The sequence below is a fragment of the Leptonotus elevatus genome, chromosome 1, assembly GCF_054856555.1.
Source record: "Leptonotus elevatus isolate MCC_2025b chromosome 1, RoL_Lele_1.0, whole genome shotgun sequence".
Taxonomy (NCBI): Eukaryota; Metazoa; Chordata; class Actinopteri; order Syngnathiformes; family Syngnathidae; genus Leptonotus; species Leptonotus elevatus.
The window spans coordinates 45,949,314-45,969,455 of NC_141239.1; the positions used below are offsets into that span (position 1 = coordinate 45,949,314).

At 42.2% G+C, this 20,142-nt stretch overlaps 2 protein-coding genes across 3 annotated transcripts; one reads left to right on the forward strand and one right to left on the reverse strand.

The window, feature by feature from the left end:
- Positions 1 to 2,043: 2,043 nt before the first annotated feature.
- LOC147182485 (carbohydrate sulfotransferase 12-like) lies at positions 2,044 to 12,187 on the forward strand. Its single transcript, XM_086095127.1, has 5 exons — positions 2,044 to 2,136; positions 5,813 to 6,509; positions 6,987 to 7,139; positions 9,612 to 9,791; positions 10,002 to 12,187. Exons 2-5 carry the CDS (start codon positions 6,129 to 6,131, stop codon positions 10,563 to 10,565), a joined length of 1,278 nt encoding a protein of 425 aa, XP_085951253.1. The 5' UTR covers positions 2,044 to 2,136; positions 5,813 to 6,128; the 3' UTR covers positions 10,566 to 12,187.
- Positions 12,188 to 14,421: 2,234 nt separating this feature from the next.
- Positions 14,422 to 20,015, reverse strand: c1qtnf6a (C1q and TNF related 6a). Of its 2 annotated transcripts, none has more exons than XM_086095525.1 (3): positions 18,353 to 20,015; positions 16,165 to 16,355; positions 14,422 to 15,113 (listed from the first exon to the last, which is right to left on the reverse strand). In XM_086095525.1, exons 2-3 carry the CDS (start codon positions 16,343 to 16,345, stop codon positions 14,566 to 14,568), a joined length of 729 nt encoding a protein of 242 aa, XP_085951651.1. In that variant the 5' UTR covers positions 16,346 to 16,355; positions 18,353 to 20,015; the 3' UTR covers positions 14,422 to 14,565. The 2 variants fall into 2 exon arrangements, with proteins under 2 accessions (XP_085951651.1, XP_085951566.1); XM_086095440.1 differs by lacking the exon at positions 18,353 to 20,015 and adding an exon at positions 17,450 to 17,572.
- Between the last annotated feature and the right edge of the window lie 127 nt (positions 20,016 to 20,142).

Below are 20,142 nucleotides of genomic sequence, written 5' to 3' on the forward strand. Positions count from 1 at the left end.
AGGGGTTGCACGGGTGTCTGAGTGGGGGGTGCTGTGGGTGGGGGGTGTCTGGGGGTTTGGGGGCAGCGGGGGCTGGGTTGTGGTGGGTGGCGAGTGTGGGTGAGGGGCGGAGGGGTCGAGGGGGAAGCGGGGGCTGTGGGATGGTGGGGTGCCTGGTGGGCCTGCTGGCCGTGTTGGGGTGAGCGCCGCTCCGGGCTCGTGGGTTTGCTCTCTGGCCGGATGTTTCCCCTGCTCCAACGCAGCTGATTCCAGTCAAGAGATTAGGATCGTTAAAAGGCTTATTCAGCAGATTCACCTCCAATGGGCACTAAGGGTTAATATTCGGATTCACTGCATGCCAGTGAGTTAATTCTATAGGTGCTGTCCCTCCCTGGCTGGGCGTGGGCGGGTCTGTCCCTCTGTTGGCTGCTGGGTGGCGGCTGCGTCTTGGCCGTTCCCTGGGTCTCTTGGGGGGTGCTGCGTTGCGGGGCTCTCCCTGGTGTCCGGGGCGGCGCCGCTTCGGCGCGGTCCGTCGCTCTGGGCCCGGCGATGCGGTTCGGGGCCTGTGGGCCGCCGGGGTGCTCCGTGGTTCCCTTTTTTTTTAATGCACCACATACACTCACTGATCGGAGCGTGGGGATATCATTTCCCTCTGCTCCGGTTCACCTGCTCCCAATTTTAACGCACCACACACGCACACTTGTATATACACTGGGTGGGGTCACATTCAAGGTTTAGGGGTAGAGTTCACCAGTCGGCGGACTCAGTAACAGGGGTTAGCTTTCACTAAGAACGCTGGAGTGACGACCGGGGCCTTTCCCCGCTGGGCCTGGGGTTCGGGGGTGCCGGCCGTCCTCTGGTGCCCCCATCTCCCCTTCTGCCCCCGGTGTTCTGTCCCTCCACGCGGCGGGGGGTGGGGTGGGCGCGGGTGCCCTCTCCGCTCCGCTGTCCGGCCCCTCTTTGGCGCCGATGCCTGGGTGCGGGGGGTCCCCGGGATCTGGGGGTCGGGGGCTGCCGGTTGGTGGGGGTGGGGTCGGGGGGTGGGTGGCTTGGTTGGGGGGGGGGGTGTCTGGGGGTTTGGGGGCCTGGGGGCCTGGGGGCGGCTGGGGCTGGGTTGGGGTGGATAGCGGGGGCTGTGGACCGGTGGGGTGCCTGGCAGGCCTGCAGTGCCCCGTCCTGCTGCGTTGGGTTGGGGGCGCGGGCCGTGTTGGGGTGGGGGGCGCTCCTGCTCCTGGGTTTGCTCTCCGGCCGGTGGCCCTGGCGGGGCCTGGGGGTCGTCCTTGGCGCTGCCGCGGCCTGGGGGGCCCTGAGGTGTTGCGCTTGCTCTGTCCCAATCTGCTTCTTCCTCAGGTCATTGAATCGGTGGAGGCTGGTGTCTGTGGATCTCACTCTGCTTCGTCCGTCCTTCTTTCCTTTCCTCAGTCTCTCCTTCGGTCTCTTGAGGTCTCCCTGATTTGTTGGAATTTAGATGTTTCTGGGGTTGGTGAAGGACTCTGGTTGGTGGCCCGGTGGGTGGTGTCTGGTCGGTGCTGGATTTCACTTTCCTTTCTTTTCTTTGGTCGTTCCTCGGGTCTCTTGACGGCGGTGTTCGGTTTAGGTGAACGGTATGGGATTTTTTAATAGGTTTTTGGTGAACTAACGAATACACACACACGCACATACACGTACTCACCCACATACAAAAAAAAAATAGAGAGCAATGATGATGACATTACCGAATGAACAATATTGAGCTCTTCAGCAAAAAAATAAATAAATAAAATTAAAAAATATTATTTAATATGCGCAATCTATCATAGGACACTCAAGTCCCCATAGCACTGTGGAAAACCCCAGTTAAAAAAAAGCAAAGGTGCTATCACTTTACTTCCACACTTAAGTCGTGTGTAGTTATTCCTCCGTCATTATTGCAGTACGTTATCAGGTTGTTGATTCTAAAACTAGGCGTACTGTATGCCAAGTTGCCAACTCTGGTCGAGTATCTCCCTGTCATGGTATGATGGAATTGACCCAGAAATCTCGAGCCAAACGATCGCGAGACTTGGACAACTCTCGTTTGATCTCGGGAGGAGGGGAGCATTGGATCGAAGACCTGCTGGCATCACAAGCGGGCTCAGCTGACGCGGGACAGGCAGCCAGGCAGCGTCCCAAAAAGAGGTAAATACGGTTCTATTTTTCCCTCTTTTAGTTCATATTAGCGTTGCCAAATCGTGGAAGAAACGCTGGATACATTTGATGAACGCTAGAGAATACTTTGGCATTAAATGAAGCTAGACGGTGAAAGCGTGGGGAAAAGACCCTGTTTTCCTCGGCAACCTTGAATTATTACATCCAGTATTTGGGCTAGCAACCACACGCGAGACTTACTTTCCAAGAGACGAGCCTCGTGTGTGAGGGACAGCCCGTTTCCCCGGGCTCTCACCCTCGGTTAAAGGCGACATTGTGCCCGTTCTGGCATCCGCGGACTGGACGGTGGCGACGGCGGTAGATGCGCGCCGAGGAGTGGGGGTGCAGCTGAGCCTGTTCCGCCGTTTTTATGGCTTCGTGTGCGGCTCGCACAGTTGCCCACTCGCTAAAACGAGATAAAGACTACTTACAACTTCTTGTTTTAAACTGCCTTCAGCCCCACTTTAAGTCACATTTTACAAGCCATTGACGGCTATTGACGTTAAAAATTAATTTGAACTATTTCTATTAGTTTAATTTTTTTCCCACTTTTGTTAACAAGAGTATGAAAACCTAGGGGGAAAAATATTGTACATTTAGAACAGATATAACATTTATGATTAATCGTGAGTTAACTATTGAAGTCAATAATTAATTACATAAAAAAATGTTAATCACCTGATGCGATTTAAAAAAAGAAGAAAAGATGATTAAAAATTAGGAACGTCAGGCGATTAAAATTTTAATCGTAATTAATTGCATGACTTCACAAGTTAACTCACGCTTAATCACAATTTTTATATCCATTCTAAATGTACAATTAATCAAATATAGGTGTTTATACTCTTGTTAACAAAAGTGGAAAAAAAATTTAAACTAATAGAAATACTTAAAATGAACATTTGATGTCTATAACCGTCAATGGCAGTGAATGAGTTAATAATTTAGGCAAGAAGAATGTTACCTTCAAAAAGCAAAGGTGGCAGGGATAATATTACAACAATAATTTGGTCACTATTATTATTTATTGCTATTTTCAATAGATAAATCACAAATTTAAAATGAGTTCCCAGTTCATTTCCCACTTAGTGATGTGTGAATGTCGAATAAATGGTTTTCCATCTCCTACAACTGACTGCCGACCAGTCCATGGTGTAAGTACAGTATTGAAAATGGAGGAAACGTTTTTATTTAAACAATTTTATTAGGGGAAAATGGCTAAATCGATGCCACAAATATTACAGGACTGTTGAGGATGTAAACTAAACATTTTATTGCTGGCAGCTTTGTTTTAAGAAAGACCTTCCTTCATTTTTGTTGTCATAGATTCAACTAACTGGGTTAGTAATTGAATTACTTCAGATTAGTAACTCGTTACCAGACAAAGTAACTATTTTCTAGGGGTGTTTGAAAAAATCGATTTGGCAATATATCGCGATATTACAGCGAGCAATTCTTGAATCGATTCGATATGCGGCCGAATCGATTTTTAAACGTACATTTTTTATGGGAATATTCAACAAAACGTCTTACTTAGGGTTAGGATTCACACATTAAGCATAGAAGAATGTTATATTAATGGATTATTAAGCCTTAATATTTGATTTCAGTGCTGTTCAAACATGAAACAGACTGCAACCTGTTTGTTAAATGCAGTGGCTCAGTTGTAAGCCTGAATTTTCAGATAAATAAATACATTTTCATACAAATCTTAGTGTACATGTACAAGTTTACTGATTAGTATTTTCTAAATTTGAGTCTAAAAAAAATCGCAATAATCAATTTATAGATTCGGATCGGGATTAATTGGTATTGAATCGAATCGTGACCTATGAATCGTGATACGAATCGAATCGCCAGGTACTAGGCAATTCACACCCCTACTATTTTCACTACTTCATTTTTTAAAAATATAAAATAATTTGGATTTATTTATTATTATTATTATTATTATATTTTTATGCAAGGAATTTAAATTATATCCAGGCTATAACTAGAGTGCTTTAATTGATTTTTGTTAATATTTATTATGTCACACAAATGTCTCACTCCATAATGGCAGATATCGTACTATGTGCTACAACTGCTAATTACTATATCAATCAGAGAAAAAAAAAATGAATTGTGGCACATATGTCACCCCTGTGATTTGTAGACAGTCCTTGCACAGACGGTAAAGAGAAATACAAATGTTGGCGCTATTAATTCAACTACTAGGCGAGTGTTTCACGAATGTGTCACTATGACTTTTTTTTTTAGAGTTGTCATGGTGCTTGTGGAGTTGCAAAGAATTGTCAGTAAATCGCTCATCATGGCGGCCGTTTTTCGGCAGATCTCTAACAATGTTATTTTGACCAACGTCATCTTGTCAAACGAACCTCGAATCAGTTCCAGGCTAGGGACGCGGACTCTTGCTAATAATGCTAACATCTTCATTGTGAAGGAACGCACGTCGTTACACGCTTCCCGCGGCACCTACAAAATAAAAGTGACTCCACCTGTCAAGACACCTTTTAATGCGACGAGGTGCGACAACAACACAATTGCACTGAATGGAATTTGAGAGCCTTAAGTTGTCCCACAACCTTGTCAAATGCTTCTGGAGTGAGCAGAGATTGAGCATGGTCCTCTCTCAGGTTCAACATCAGTGACTGCTAACTCAACAATCTCACAAACCCACTCCAAAAGCCTTCGTGCGAGAGTGGAAGCCACTCTGTATTTTCTTCCATTGACATTTCCCGTCGCTGTAATGGCCAGGTGTCCAACTAAATTTGTCCATTCATTCAGTCTGTGAAAAACTGTAATACGGAATGGAAATAGTGAGGCACAGACCAGTGCTGGATTAGTTTCCAAAACAAGTTGTAAAATCAGTAGTCCTGACTGAGCTTTCCAGTGGGATTACGTTACTGGGCACAGAGCAACATCCTCTCTGCAACAGCTTTGCACATCAATCTTTTGGCTTGGAGTAAGATTAGAAATCCAGTTGAGGTTGCGATGTGAAAGGCGTCCGTATTAGCAGCTTCTGTGGCGTATGAGTATAGTCGAGTGTGAGGGGAGAAGCGATGGTGTGATGAATTTCCAGGTCAGAGCACAGCCCCCTTTGCTTCAGGGTACAGGAAATAAAGTGACGACTGTTGCATGAAAGCAACCAAATTTAGAAGGGTGTCTGAGTGGAAAACTGACGCTTGTGACTTTGACATTCCCACATAAAGAGGAGGACAATCTGGTAAAGGAATCTAACTCAACACCATCTACAATGCAAATCCCCCAGCTCACTCTGGTACACATGTAGTACGGGTAAATACTGGATTTCGCTTCGGTGGACTTATCTTGGTTTAAAAACTCATTTTTTTCCCAGGCCGTAACCTAGGTAACAATTATTGCTGCATGGAAATCATATCAGCCTGGAATGTGTATGGTATGCAGCACTTCCTTTAACTAGTATGTGATTATTATTTTTTTCAACTGCCTGCATGCGAGAGTTTGGTCCAATTTTAGTGTCTGCTTTGTATGCGCTTTCTCTTTGCAAATGTGCGGGAATTTTTACTTTGTAGCATTTGATGCTAAGTCAAAATGTCGTTGTGCTTACTATGTGTTGGATTTAAAATGTAGTGGCGGCGCCATGGATTTGTTTTGCTCACAATGCGTGCGTTGTCTTTTTTTGCAGTTGGCCACGTGGAGCGGAGGTGATCATTTCATCCATGGATGCATCCTGCAAGGCGACACGAGAAGCGCGGGTTCAGCTATAGCTTCCGCCTATCCATCGCCATGGTGAGAGAGGACCTCCACTCTGTTGCCATGGAGACCCTGTAGCAAGAGCTGTGTAACTAAGATCTGTTGCCTTGGTGACCCCATAAAAAGAGCCAGGAAACTATTTCAAGCCGTTGCCATTGTTTTTTTTGCTGTAACGAGGCCCTTCAAAGTAAAACGAGGTCACGATGATGATCCTGTAGCTGGCAAAGCACATCTTGAACACCACTTTCATGATGGGAACATCCAGGATGTTTCACATTTTTATCGTCCTGGGCTCCGCCTTCATGATTCTTGTGATCATCCTCTACTGGAAGGAAGTTGGAGCATCTCGTCAGTATTTGCACAACCCTGTCTCACCGGGACCCAAAGTCGCAAATCCTGCTCAACACCAGCAACAACAGCAGCAACCTCAAACCCCCCTTACCCCGTCCTTCCTCTCCGACATCGATGCCTTTGTCAACCAGTTCTTAGAGCCTGGAACTGGCGAACCCACAGACCCGTTGCCAGCTGAAACAAGCAACCAGTCAGAGAAGGCAGAAGAGCGATATGTACCGAGGCAGGAGTGGAAGATTCATTTGACTCCAGTGGCTGCAGAGCTCCGCCAGAGACAGGTAGTGGAAATTGTACCTGCTTATTTATTGATTCAGTCTCATTTTAGCCATAATACAGTGCAATTATAGTATGAATGGTCAGAATTTTCCCACAAAAATCCAGCCATTTTTCCTGAGTGTGTAGCAACCACAAAGTGGGCAGATACTTCATTGAGTAAAGAATCTTCGTGATAACAGCGGCAAAATCAAATCTCCTCATTTTAGCTGGCCTTTGCCTGCTTTTCAGAGGCTATTGCATGCAAAAAAACAAACTGCTAGGTGTGTCATTTTGACCTATGTTATACGTAAAACATTGGGGGAAAATGTTTATTTTGATGGCACGACAACTTAAAAAAATACTAAAAACTGGTATGGCATTTTGGCCCGATATCATTTTTCATGTCTGTCTCAAATTTGGTCTGCTCTAAGGTGTTGGCAAAAAAAGACTCCTCTTTTAACTTATTGATGATACATTTGCCTTCCAAATGAAATCAACAGGAGAGTCGACAGAGGTTGCTTAAGGATCTGTGTGCCAACGACAGCCTGACGTTTCCTGGCAAAAACCGTTCATTTGACGACATTCCCAACAAGGAGCTGGGTCATCTAATAATTGATGACAGGCACGGTATTATCTACTGCTACGTTCCAAAGGTACGCTTACATTTGTACTCTTTTACTTTTGTTGTACAGGGGAACCACCAAAGTCTAAAAGTAGTTTTTCTGAATTTTATGGAATAATACGGAGTGATAGATTTCAACATTCATTCAAGTGTCTTTTTTTATGATACTGTATCTCTACAGAAGATGGACAATTTATAATAAATCAAGAAGTAAGTTGGTAAATTAAATAAATGTCAATAAATTAACACAAAATACAACAGGCGCCATAAAACATTGAAACAATGGTGAGTCTCATGAGTCAAAAGCCAAAGAAAAAAGATTTACTTTAAAAGTGGATAGAGAGCGAGTTTGCCTAATATTTAACGGAAGGTCATTTGAATATCTATGGGGAGAGGTTTGTTTACAATCTCACTAATGTTTCTAGAGGAAAATAATGTGCTGCTCAGCACAGTTTAAATGTAAGTAAAAAAAAAAAAAGAAGAGGATTATTATTAAGTGGAAATATGTTTTTATTGTCTTCTGTATTCATAGTTGTTCTTTCACCAAGCAAAAACTTAATAATGGATACAAATGTTATCCAAATACCTGATTATTCAATATCATTTTTCGTTGTATTATATGAATACCAAAATATTCGATAGCTGTAAATAATAATAATAATTATAATAATAATAATAATAATTATAATAATAATAATGCATCCAATTTATGTAGCGCTTTTCTTTCTAGAAACTCAAAGACGCTTCACAATGGATACATTATTCTTGCACTCACACATTCACACTGTGGTGGCGGTAAGCTACTTAAGTAGCCAAAGACACCTGACACTTGGGCAGACTGGCCATCGGGAATTTAATGAGTTTCCCAAATGCTCAGTCCATTTTCGGACCCCACTTGATAAATATTAATTGGTGCTGGGGGTGTGAATTGCCTAGTACCTGGCGATTCGATACGTTTCACGATTCATAGGTCACGATTCAATTCGGTACCAATTAATCCCGATACAAATCTATAAATTGATTAGTGCGATTTATTTTATTTTTTTTGTACTCAAATTTAGAAAATACAACTGAGAATTGCGCACCAATTTTTTTTTAACACCCCTAATTGGTACGTTTCGCCGTGCGCACTTTCTTACCACGGTGACGAACGGCGAATGGTAATGGCTGGATGTCGGCCAAAGTACCCTTGGGCCTATATGCCGATGAAAAAAATCTCCCTCACAACCCAAAGTTGGAAAGTAGGGCCAGTAGTTGCTCAGTACATGAGCGATACAACTTTAAAATGAGTGTAATACACAAATTCTTCATCGCAAGCTGAAGCTTTGTTGAACATACAATGAAGAAACGGTACCGTATTTTCACGACTATAAGGCGCACTTTAAAGTCTTAAATTTTCTCGAAAATCGACAGTGCACCTAATAGTGAGGTGCGCCTTGTGTGTGGACCAAGGTCCAAAATCTGACTGTGTGGGAGGACTTCTCGGGACACATTGCTTATATACAAGAAAGGCGGACCTGACTGACAGACATGAGAGCACGGAAGAGTCAACTTGGTGTCCCTCCTCTCCCTCTCCCCGGGGGTGAACAGTCTGCTCGCGCAGGGATTGAGGGAGATTGAACATACCAAATGCAAAGGGGTGTCTGGGCTAAACTACTACATACAGTAGTGTATTGTTTCCTTTTTTTTCCTTTCTTTTTTTAAATGCTTTATTAAACAACGTGCACCTACAGCAACAGACGTTTTTTTCCCCACGCATCACCTTTCCTCCCTTATCTCTGTGACTCAAATGTGCGCACATCTCAGCCGCTTTGAAAAATAAAGTTTGGCAAATGAACGCAGAGCTTGCTATCATTCCCGGAGGCTGGCGAACACAGCTTTACCAAGACTGGGAGGCAGCACCGTGCAGAGTTACGCCACAATTTGTCAATGGATCGTAAATGCTTGGGCAAACGCAAAAGCCGGCATCATTTCCGAGGACACGACAACGAGACTGACTCTGACAATGAGACGGCGTGTTTGATGGAGAACTTGCCCAGTTGTTTGTTTCGGAAGATCATGAGGGCAAAGACTGATTTGTGGATTAGGATTGTTCAAAAGCAACGTGAGTACATTATTATGTTTACATTACTTCAACCGAACTTAGTTTTGTTCCGCTCGCTGCCTTTTTAAAAACATGCGCTAGCACTAGCATATGTTTTAGCATAATAGCATGCTACCATATGTTTTGAGCTAGCGTAGGTTTAACAGCGCCAATAGCACCCGCAACTGTGACTGCGCCTTATAATAGAGTGTGCCTTATGGTCGTGAATATATATACGATATATGCATTTTAGCCCTTTAACGGATGGTGTTTGACTTTAAAGGTCCCACAGTTGTTTGCCTTTGGACAAACACAAACAATTGGTATTATTTTCACATATAGCAGCTTGTTGTTGTTTTTCTGTGCTAATGGTCCTGAACTTCAAGCTAACCTTTTATGTTATCACCTCCTCCCCCTTAGGTGGCTTGTACCAACTGGAAGCGAATCATGATCGTTCTCAGCGAGAGCCTGCTCCACAACGGCGTTCCCCAAATAGACCCTATGGCCATCCCCATGGAGGTTGCTCACGCCGACAACATGCACTTCACCTTCAACAAGTTCTGGAAGCGCTACGGCAAGTTTGCAAAGCACCTCATGAAGGTCTGTTGCGATTAAGTTTTTTGCCGGTTTTGTGTGTGATTTTGCTTTGGACTCCAACTAAAGTATTTACTATCTAAACCTGAATTCATTCTATTTAGAGGTGACACTTGTTATTATGCTTCCCCCCCCCCCCCCCCCCCCAGCTCAATTACTTTCAGTGTCTTCATTAATTGCTTTGGATGTCTGGTAACACATTTTTTTGTTTTAAAGGTCAAACTAAAGAAATACACAAAGTTCCTTTTTGTGCGGGACCCCTTTGTGCGTCTCATATCAGCCTTCCGAGATAAGTTTGAGCACCGCAACCAGAACTTCTACGAGGTCTTTGCTAAGGTCATCCTGCGGCGTTATGCCAACCACACGGCGGCCCCCGACTCTGTGGCTGAGGCATTTGCTATGGGAGTCCAACCCTCCTTCCTGCACTTCATCCAGTATCTACTGGACCCTCAGACGGAGAAGGACAGTCCTTTTAATGAGCACTGGCAGCAGATGTACCGCCTTTGTCATCCGTGCCAGATCCAGTATGACTTTGTGGGCCACTTGGAGACGGCCGAGGAAGACGCCGAGCATTTGCTTCGCCTGCTGCGCGTTGACAATGTGGTGGAGTTTCCTTCCTCGCACAGGAACATGACATCCAGTGATTCGGAATCAGACTGGTTCAGCACGGTGCCCCTGGAGATGCGGAGGGAACTTTACAAGTTGTACGAACCCGACTTCAGGCTTTTTGGTTACGACAGACCTGACTCTATCCTCAATGAGTTACTCGCGCACACCTGACTGACGAGATGTTTTGAATTTAAAGACCCTGTGAAATGAAAATTACATGTGGAAATTTAAGACTGGACTGAGCACAAGATACATTTTCAATACCTAGGCATAGCTAGCAAGCTCACTGCAGGTCACAATTGTGCCGGATAAATGCTGATGAGAACGAAGGCGCTGAAGTTATGTAGCAGAGGTTCGGAAAACAAACAAAAAAAAGTTCAACTCTGTAGCTTCACATTTCACTGGGTCTTTAATAAGTATCTTTCCAGTTTAACTCTGCTCATATTATTTGGGACTGCCTGCTATGGAAGCACACAAATGAGCCAGCTCAAGCAAATGGGAATGGACTGTTCATTGAAGATTTTACAATCGCTCAAAGCACACAAATGAGTGCGAGGCTGCTTGAGTAACAAGATGTCTGTGTCATTTTTGCACTTCTTCTGAGCTCCCGCGTCGAGTGTTTCACACTCCCAGTTCTGATGTCATGTTTGATTGGCTGCTGACCGTTGCCATGTGACTTACCCATGCAGGCTTTGTAGCGGGGCTGCCAGATGGCCAATCAAACACATTTTTAATGCTGCTGCACTACAGTGGTAGCTTTACACGTATTTATATCATATTGTGCAATGTTTCATTGAAATCAAATCTTTTTTTGGGTGTGTTTGAGAGCATGAATGGTGTTAACTGGTGATGGAACAATCAAGTTGTCTTTTGCGCTCACACTAGTGGTAGTGCAATATCATTGTATCAGCCTTCATCTTGGAGACCTTATTTAAATGTGATGTAATCATTTCCGGCATTTAGCAGCTTGCTCAGTTTGGCCGTTCTCATAGCATGATATAAACTGCTTTGAACTTGTAGCATCATATCAAAAGTGCAGCAACTCAAGTGAAAACCTAGCGGGATAGTAGGATTCGTCTTGGCTTCTTTTTGAGGCTTAAACTGGACTTTCAACATTCTTTCAAATTCAGCTGGATGCAACCTGGATGTATTTCCAAAGGGAACTTTTTTTGTGAGTACCTCAACCTCGTTTTTGTCACGTTTGTGTTTTAACAGGTAACATGGTGGTGTTACGTAAGCTGCAACGTAACCAACAGTTGTAACACTTCTGAGTCCTGTGACTATAAAGGCCTGAGCATGAATATGAATCATCCCGGATGATATGAGTGGGATACAAGATAGTGCCTTTGGTTGAAAATGTTTACACAGCAAAAAACAAACATTTTTTATAGAGAAAATTCTTACTTTGAACAACATACAGTTGCAGCTGTGTGTAGCCACACGCCTGTTTGATATTCTGGGCCTTGTCTTTCTTTTCGTGACCCCAATGTGAGTCAGCGGAACCCAGCTGAGATGTCTTAATTGTCTTGGACCTTGTGTGACGATTCTGTACGCTCAATGAAAGTGGATCGGTATGTGCAACCAATTATCTTTATGCAGGATTACTGTGTGTGTGTGTTTTGTTACTGTCGATTGTGTCCTGAACACACTGCATTACACTTTATCTTTGGAGTCATTTGTTTTTTTTTCGTTTTTTTACTGTGTGAGCTATTTTCATGGGGTGCGGCTGTATCAATGGTCTGTCTTTTACAGTGCACAATGTCTGGTTATCCCAAATGCATTTTTATTGAAAAAATAAAATTAGCTTGTCAATTGCTCACAAGATGTCATTTTCCCCTTCATTTACAACACTCATTTTAATCCAATCAAAGAGGCAGCCGTTTGTTTTGTACCTGAAACGGTGCCTTTTTTCCTTGGGGTGAGTACTTACTGTACTTGAAGCTGCGATATATGCTATATAACTTAGTGTGCGTTTATAAATTGTCGATTCCTGTAAAGTAGTGTTACCATTCAATTTGCATGACGTTCATAGCTGGCCCTGCTTTTAATAGTGGAATTAATTTGTGGTCACTGCCATCTAGCGACTGTAGTGACTAACTACATGAACCTGGTGCCTTATGTGAAAGAAAAAAAAATCTCGTTGAACTACAAACAGGCCAACAGTTGACATTAATGTGGTTCAGTCAATGCTGATGCATGAAAATAAAACATGAAGACAAAGAGGCGTTAATTTAGCAAAGTTAATCTGCGGGGTTTGTTGGTTGTGTATAAATAACAAGAAAATTAAAGGAGAAGTCAACCCCCAAAATTTGTTTACAATAATGTTATATGCAGCCCCACTAGTCTAAATACGGTATAGCCTACTCTGAATAATGTTGCATTTAAGCAATATGAAATAAGCAGAAAAATCCACCCGTTTTTATCCATCGTAGGAAGAGGCCATTTGCTGTCGACTGAAAATGACATCACAGTTGCTCAGGTAATGACCAATCACGGTTCAGCTTGCGAAAATCACATGACCAAAGTCAGAAAGCAGGTGAGCTGTGATTGGTTGTAAGCAATTGTGATGCCATTGTCAGCCGACAGCGAGTGGCAAAATGGCCAACTAATAACGGTATTACGCCACTTTTTGTGGACCAAAAGTAATGGGACAAAATAATCATAAATCAAACTCACTTTTTAAATTAATTCCAGCTTGAAGTCTGTAACGCATTTCCATCACCAGACGTTGGATTTCATCCTTGGTGATGCTCTGCCGGGACTCTACTGCAACTATCTTCAGTTTCCACTTGGGGCATTTTCCCTTCCGTTTTGAAATGCACACTTGAAATAGATTCAGGTCGTGTAATTGATTGACTTGGCCATTGTAGAACACTCCCACTTTGTCTTAAAAAACTATTTGATTGCTTTCGCTTTCTACAGGGGTAACGCTGTGGCATCATTCACATCATCTCTGCATTGCATTACATTGTGCTCATAAGTCATCTAAGCTTTTTCATAGGCATTTTTAGCCATGTAAGTTATAGTCTAAAATTCTCAAAGATGTCACGGTTTTTGCGTCTTTTATTCCCCCCAAACAAACATCAGTTCTTGTCATTAACATAAAACAGCCATTCAGTTTTTGTTTTTTAACCCTTCAAATCCCAGTTTCAGGAAAGTACTTTTATATATACATGAAATAAACCCCATGACCAAAATTAATCAATGGCTTAATGTGGTGGTTTGGTGGAAAACAAAAAAATAAAACCCTTCAACTTACAAGTGTTAAGTCTAGAATGAAAACAAATCGTATGATTCAATCCAGTAAAGGGATTTAAAAATTTGTTGTATTTTTCATGAGGTTCATTGGGACAAAAGTGGCCACAATAGAGCCAAAAGGTACAATTTGACAGAAACAGTGTTGTTGACATAGTGAAAGAGCTGAAGTAGGAAATCACACAACCACACAAAAAGCCCCATCCTTTGGAATTGTCGTTACATTAGGGGTGGGAATCCTTGAATGTCTCACGATTCGATTCGATTCCGATATTTGGGTGTGCGGTTCGATTTTCGATTAAGAACGATTTTTGATTCAAAATTATTTGATTGACAATGATTTTTGCTTCAATCTATACATGTGCAAGGAATTGTAATGATCTACTCCAGTCTGACTCGCTAATGCTAATTAGCGCGCTACTCGCGGCACTTTTATCACTCAAAAGAACACTGCAAAAAAACAACGTTTATTGGAATAACTTGATTGTGACTTTTTCCTTCTACTCTCTTATGTGGCTACAACTTAACAGTGTATTAGACCGCGTGGAACCACACTGCCCCTAAGTGGCCAAATCGGGTACAACATGAATAGCGCTCCAAATAAAGGCACACACACAGACAAAGGCAAAACAGTATAAAATCATTTAAATAAAATCGATTCTGAATCGTACTAAATGAGAATCGCGATTCTTATTAGAATCGATTTTTTTTGGGCACACGCCTCATATACACAGCTAAACTACTTTTTGAAGAGTCAAGGAAGCAAAATAGACACACATTTGCAGCTTAGAGCCTGATGGGTTAAGTTAAAGAATATTTATTACTGTATTTTACATGTTCTGGATACAATGTGGTTTGCAGATGCCATTTAAAAAAAAGAAAAAAGAAAAAGGAAGAACTCGATTTTTTTTTGTTTTTACTCTGAGCTTGCTTTGATGAGGTAGCCATTGAAAGTGACATAAATGTCCACACCATCGCTGTAAATTGCATTCTCTCTTTCCCGCTTATATAAGCGGATCCACACCTCGTCGTTGAGTCCCAAGTCCAGCATCAGGCTCTGGCTCTGCATGATGGAGCGGTCGCTGGGCTGGGCGTACACTATGGCCTGCTCGGCTTCGTTGCGCATGATGTGCAGGTAGGTCTCCTTGAAGTTCCAGGTGTGAATGTTGATGTTGAAGAAATAGATCCCGGCCGTTTGGCAGATGAATTTCCCGCTGAACATGTTGAAGTGATCGTCCAGGTTCACAAAAACGGTGTCAAATATCAGCGGCTGGTAGGCCTCCAGGCTGTGGAGGGACTTGCGACGGCCCACGGAAAAAGCAGCGTGCTGGACTTTGCAGGGATCTCCGGGGAGACCGGCCTGGCCCTTGGAGCCTTTTGAGCCCATGGGCCCTGTGGATCCTGGAGGGCCTTCCTGTCCAGTTTTGCCTGGCGTCCCTCTTTCACCACGGTCTCCCTTGTCACCTGAATCATATCCAAATGTTTTTAGAATGTGGGAGAAAGCGGGAATACCCGAAGAGATTGTGAACTGTTAGTACTGTGGCTGCCGGTTCTAGGGACATCTTTTTTCTTTCTTTCTTTTTTTTTTTTTTTTTTACAAAAGTAGTCAGTCAGTCCTAGTCAATACACATATATAGAGGTGAACGATTTTGAAAAATAATTTATTGCAATTAATTTCCGTTAATGTTATGATTGCGATTTAATATGATTTTTTTTTTTTCAAGATCCTCTTCCCATGTATTTTTTTTCTTTAACCCAAACACAAGCAAATCTATTTTAATAAACAATATACAGGATTTATTACACAAATGTTTTGGTGTTAGGTTCGGCTCACACTAAAATCCCAATTAATCACAATCAATTTGATAATAAATCAATCACAATGAAAATTGCATTCTACAAACTGATGTTGGTTTGAATGTGATTAATTGTTCAGCATTTAAAGTGGAAGTCAACCTTAAACATTGACAATAATATGTTATAGACTATCTGACCTCATTAATCTGAAGATATCATTCTGATTAATATTACATTTGTGGAATATGAGTTATGCAGCAATATCCAGCTATTTTTACCCTTTTCGGGGGCAGCCATTTTGCCACTTGCTGTCGACTGAAGATCACATTACAGTTGCTCAGGGCTCAGGCAACGACCAATCAGAAGCTGAGCTGGGATTGGTTGTTATCTGAGATCTGAGCAACTGTGATGTCATTTTCACTCCACAGCAAGTGGCAAAATGGCTGCCTTCTGATATTGATAAAAACTGCTAGATTTTATTGCTGCTTAACTCATATTCCACTAACGCAATATCAACCAGAATACAATTATTTTTTTTTTTTGGGGGCTTGACTTCCTTCTTTAAAAATAGCCTGACCTATTGTGCAAATATGCCCTCTAGTGGTTGTGAACTTTACATGGATGCCATCAGAGTGAGCTTGACTTTCTATTAAAAATAACGCGATTAAGATGCAGGATATAAACTACGTAGTGACTTCAGGATGGACGACTGTCGTACCTTTCAGGATTGTCATGTTGATGAAGGCGCGGACCTCGGGAAGCTGGTCGTACACTCCTGTCGTGGGCGGGGCTTGTTGCAGGTCGTCACAGCAGCGCTTGCAGGGAACAGGGGGGGCATTGGGAGGGGCTGCCTGCGTCACCAGGTGAACCATGGACAGGCTGATGAGGACACCCAACATTTCGCTGACCCTAAGAGCGGGCGAATGTCACTCGACAATAAACATCGATGCGTGGATAGCCATCCTTTGGTAGCTTGTTGCTATAAGTTGATGAGCTTCATGTCGTGCTTTCACATGCATTTGACTTGCTATCACCCATCCACTTCTCTATCGCTTATCCTCACTCAATGTTCCCACCCGTTGAAAAGAGATGCTGGGCACAAATCCAGCATCAGCGGGAATTCGTGGTGCAGAACTAACATGAGAATTCCTTGCAGCGTATTTGTCGGTCAGCTGTCCATGTAATCACTGTGGAATTTTTACTGCTTTGTGAAAAAAATGCACTAGGGAGAAAGATGTCCTTGCAGCTGTGCAAGCCAGGGTTACGTGGTTCAGTGACGTGCACTTTCAAACTTGGTCTCGGAGGAACTCGCAACTAATTAAGAGCGGGTTCGTAAATGCCACCGTATGACGATAAATCAAACATGTACTGTGCTAACTGGCTGTAATTCATCAGCCTTTAGCTGGTTGACTACCCAAAGTGTTTATTTAATCCAGAGCAGGCGGCCAAGCAGAGTGCTGTTTCAAAGGAAAATGTGTGGCTCTAATCTTTTTTCTGAGTGACGAGCCAACGTGTATCGCTTTATATGGGACTGACAGAATGCACACATTTAAAAGAAAAATAAATAACCATTTTGAAAGGGAACATCAAGAGCAACACAGAAGTCTGTATTTTAGACTATTGCATGAATTCTTTGTGCACGCAACACCACAAAAAGTTTGTTAGAAACAAATTGGTCCTTTTCACTTTGTGCCTCAATAATGAGATGACAAAAGTATTACTACATTGCGTATTGTGTGCTCACGCAGCCCCGTGGTGCTATGGAAATGTATTTTCATGTGGTTTTCATTCCAAACAAATTTTTTTATGACTACATATGGTTTCTGTTATCTATTACTGAATAGTCTTATAATGGATCACATCCCATACACAAGAATGGAAACGTTGCATAAGCACAGTCAAGTCATTGAGGAATATTTACTCTTGTACAGTCAGAGAAAATTCATTCAATTCAACACGTTAACATTTCATTGCAAATAATCCACAGCTGCAACGGATCTCACCTTGGTCAATTCTTCGCAGCCGCTTCAGTCCGCCAAAGAAGGCAAATTGTCAAGCCCACCCTTCTTCTTGTGTATATGTATGTGGGAGAGAGGCTTTTTCTTCTTGCTTATCCCTGCAGCCTCTTTCACCAGCCTCAATCTGTTTATTTGGGGAGGAAAGCGAATGCCCCCCCCCCCCTCCTCATTACAGTATAGTATGCAAAACATAGTTGCAGTCAAAAGTCTACTAGCAGGAAAGAAAATGCTAGCAAAGGTTTCCAATTCTCAGCAAGTAACACCAAAAAGTTGAATGTACACTGCAGTGGGTATGTTAGTTTTTGTTTCTCATTTGCAGGTTGCCATTAAGTTTGGCTTTATGCACATGCAGCATTTAAAATACAATCTTGTCCATACCTTCCAATGTTTATTAGTTGCTGGTTGTTTTCAAATGTTTCTCAAATGCTGATCAGGAACATGAAAAAATGTCCAAAGATTTCTTAAAAATGAACCCCTGGTTTTGAGGCCCTGGTGGCTGAAATGGGGCAGGGAGACGGCAAATGAAGCTTCATGAAGCAATTGTGATATTTTTTGACTCCACTAGATGGCACTCTTGCTTTAAAGAGGCAGTAGAAACTTGACAAATTTCCATTGCACTAGACTTTATCTTTAAACCAGGAGCACCATCTAGAGGAGTAAAAAACTAAAAAAATAATATATATATATATATATATATATATATATATCGTAAGTGCTTCATGAAGCTTCATTTTCTCGTAATTAGATCTGAAAAATTAGTCTCAACACTGAAAAATGGCAGAAAATGTAGAAAGGGAGCCCATGTAACACAATGAGAATATAGGTATATGCATGCATCAAGTTTGTAACTATTTCGACACACACAAAGCAGTAATTCATTTTACTTACACTTTATTTTGGAGTCAGCCAGTCCTTCATCAAGCATAATTGTCTGAAAATAAGCCTCCTCTGTGTCCATTTGTAAATATAATATTTAGTCTCTTATTTATTTCAGGACAGCTGTCTCAAAGGCCATTTTTCTTCTTTGGCTTTCACCGCAGCACGAGTCACTGCCCTTGCTTTAGTGCCTTTTTTGTTTGTATTGATTTCATGCTTTTAAATTGTTATATTCCATTTGTATTTATGTGCAGCAATTTGTTTCCAAATTTTGTTGCGCCGTGTTAACGTCATACTTGGCAAATAGACGACAGTCGTGACGTCAATTAGTACACATGATGAACGCCACAACTTGACAAAGGCATGCTTTCATGTAACACATTGTAGTGTCGATGTTTTCAACCATGACTGCGGTTTCCTCACTGACATTGATTGCAGTTGTATGTTCTGCGTGAGGTGACCCGACAGTGCTAATTGTGGCGGCAGCAAAATGTCAAACCGCACACAAAATACACACGCTCCCACACCGCCGGTACCACCTGACAGGACATGTAAACGCTCAAAGTAGATGCTCATGCGTAAGCACGTCTTCTTCAGCCCATTTCTCAGGCTGACTTTCCACAGCGGCACAGGAAGTCACAGGGTGACCCATTTATTGTGATTTTTTGGGGGGTATTGTTTGGTCAAAGCATACTAAGAACACTGAAAATGTACTGCACGTTTTTCAGACAAGAATTAGCCATATAATAAAAATAAACGATATAATCACTATTTACTGGATATAACTTGCTGATGTGATAGACTGTTTTTCTTTTTACATTCACATGCCTCTCAGTACAAATCCAGAGCTTTTTTTTTTTTTAACAACTTATTATTTATCAGCCACTAACAAAAGAAAAAGACTGGTATTTTCCAGCTGATATTTTGGTTGCTGTTTATTTGGTACATTTGGTAAGCAAGAATCCATTCAATTTTGGTGCATCCAGATAAAAACATGAGTATTTCGTTTTTTTCCCCCATTGTTTCATATATAATACACACATACGCCTATATCATAATATCCAATATCATTCTCTCTGGATTCAGACTAACAAACTAGAGGCAAAAACACAAACCACTCTTATCTGTACTCTCTACTTGGTCAAAAAAAGAAAGAAAGAAGAAAAGACGAAAATAGAGGGAGGTTAAGCCAACTGTGGTTACGATCTTGATTGATTGACTGAAGTCTCAGAGACTTTATAAGGTGGTAAATAACTGACTTCTGAGCCAAGAAGCAAGATATTCCCTATCCATGGCATTGTGTATTTTGCAAGCCTAAAAACCTCATCTGAAAAAGCACATACAGTTAAAATGTACAGTGGACCACCGCTAGGGAACGGGCCTGCCATCAAAAGGCGGAAATCTACTTTACATATGATCTAACTGATGGCCATTGTAAATCCAATCTTTTTTTTTTTTTATTAAACCCCCCCAAAACATGGATAAACCACCATTAAAAGAGAAGTCAATCAAAAAACTAATTTCTTGACAATAATATGTTCCATGCAGCCCCGCCAGTCTAAATACGGTATTCTGGTTAATATTGCGTTAGTGGAATATGAGTTAAGCAGCAAAATCCAGCAGTTTTTAAGCAATATCAGAAGGCGGCCATTTTGGCCACTTGCTGTCCAGTGAAAATGACATCACAGTTGCTCAGGTCTCAGGTAACAACCAATCACAGCTCAGCTTCAGAAAACAGGTGAAGCTGTGATTGGTCGAGCCCTGAGCAACTGTGATGTCATCTTGACTCAACAGCAAGTGGT

What these genes read in the sequence shown, in the direction of transcription:
- c1qtnf6a (XM_086095525.1), bottom strand. Translation starts at nt 16,345, where the DNA reads ATGTTGGGTGTCCTCATCAGCCTGTCCATGGTTCACCTGGTGACGCAG. An exon ending in CAACATGACAATCCTGAAAG is followed by an intron (nt 15,114 to 16,164) that starts GTACGACAGTCG and finishes GATATGATTCAG; the next exon opens with GTGACAAGGGAGACCGTGGT.
- LOC147182485 (XM_086095127.1), top strand. Translation starts at nt 6,129, where the DNA reads ATGATGGGAACATCCAGGATGTTTCACATTTTTATCGTCCTGGGCTCC. An exon ending in CAGAGCTCCGCCAGAGACAG is followed by an intron (nt 6,510 to 6,986) that starts GTAGTGGAAATT and finishes TGAAATCAACAG; the next exon opens with GAGAGTCGACAGAGGTTGCT. An exon ending in TTGCAAAGCACCTCATGAAG is followed by an intron (nt 9,792 to 10,001) that starts GTCTGTTGCGAT and finishes TTTGTTTTAAAG; the next exon opens with GTCAAACTAAAGAAATACAC.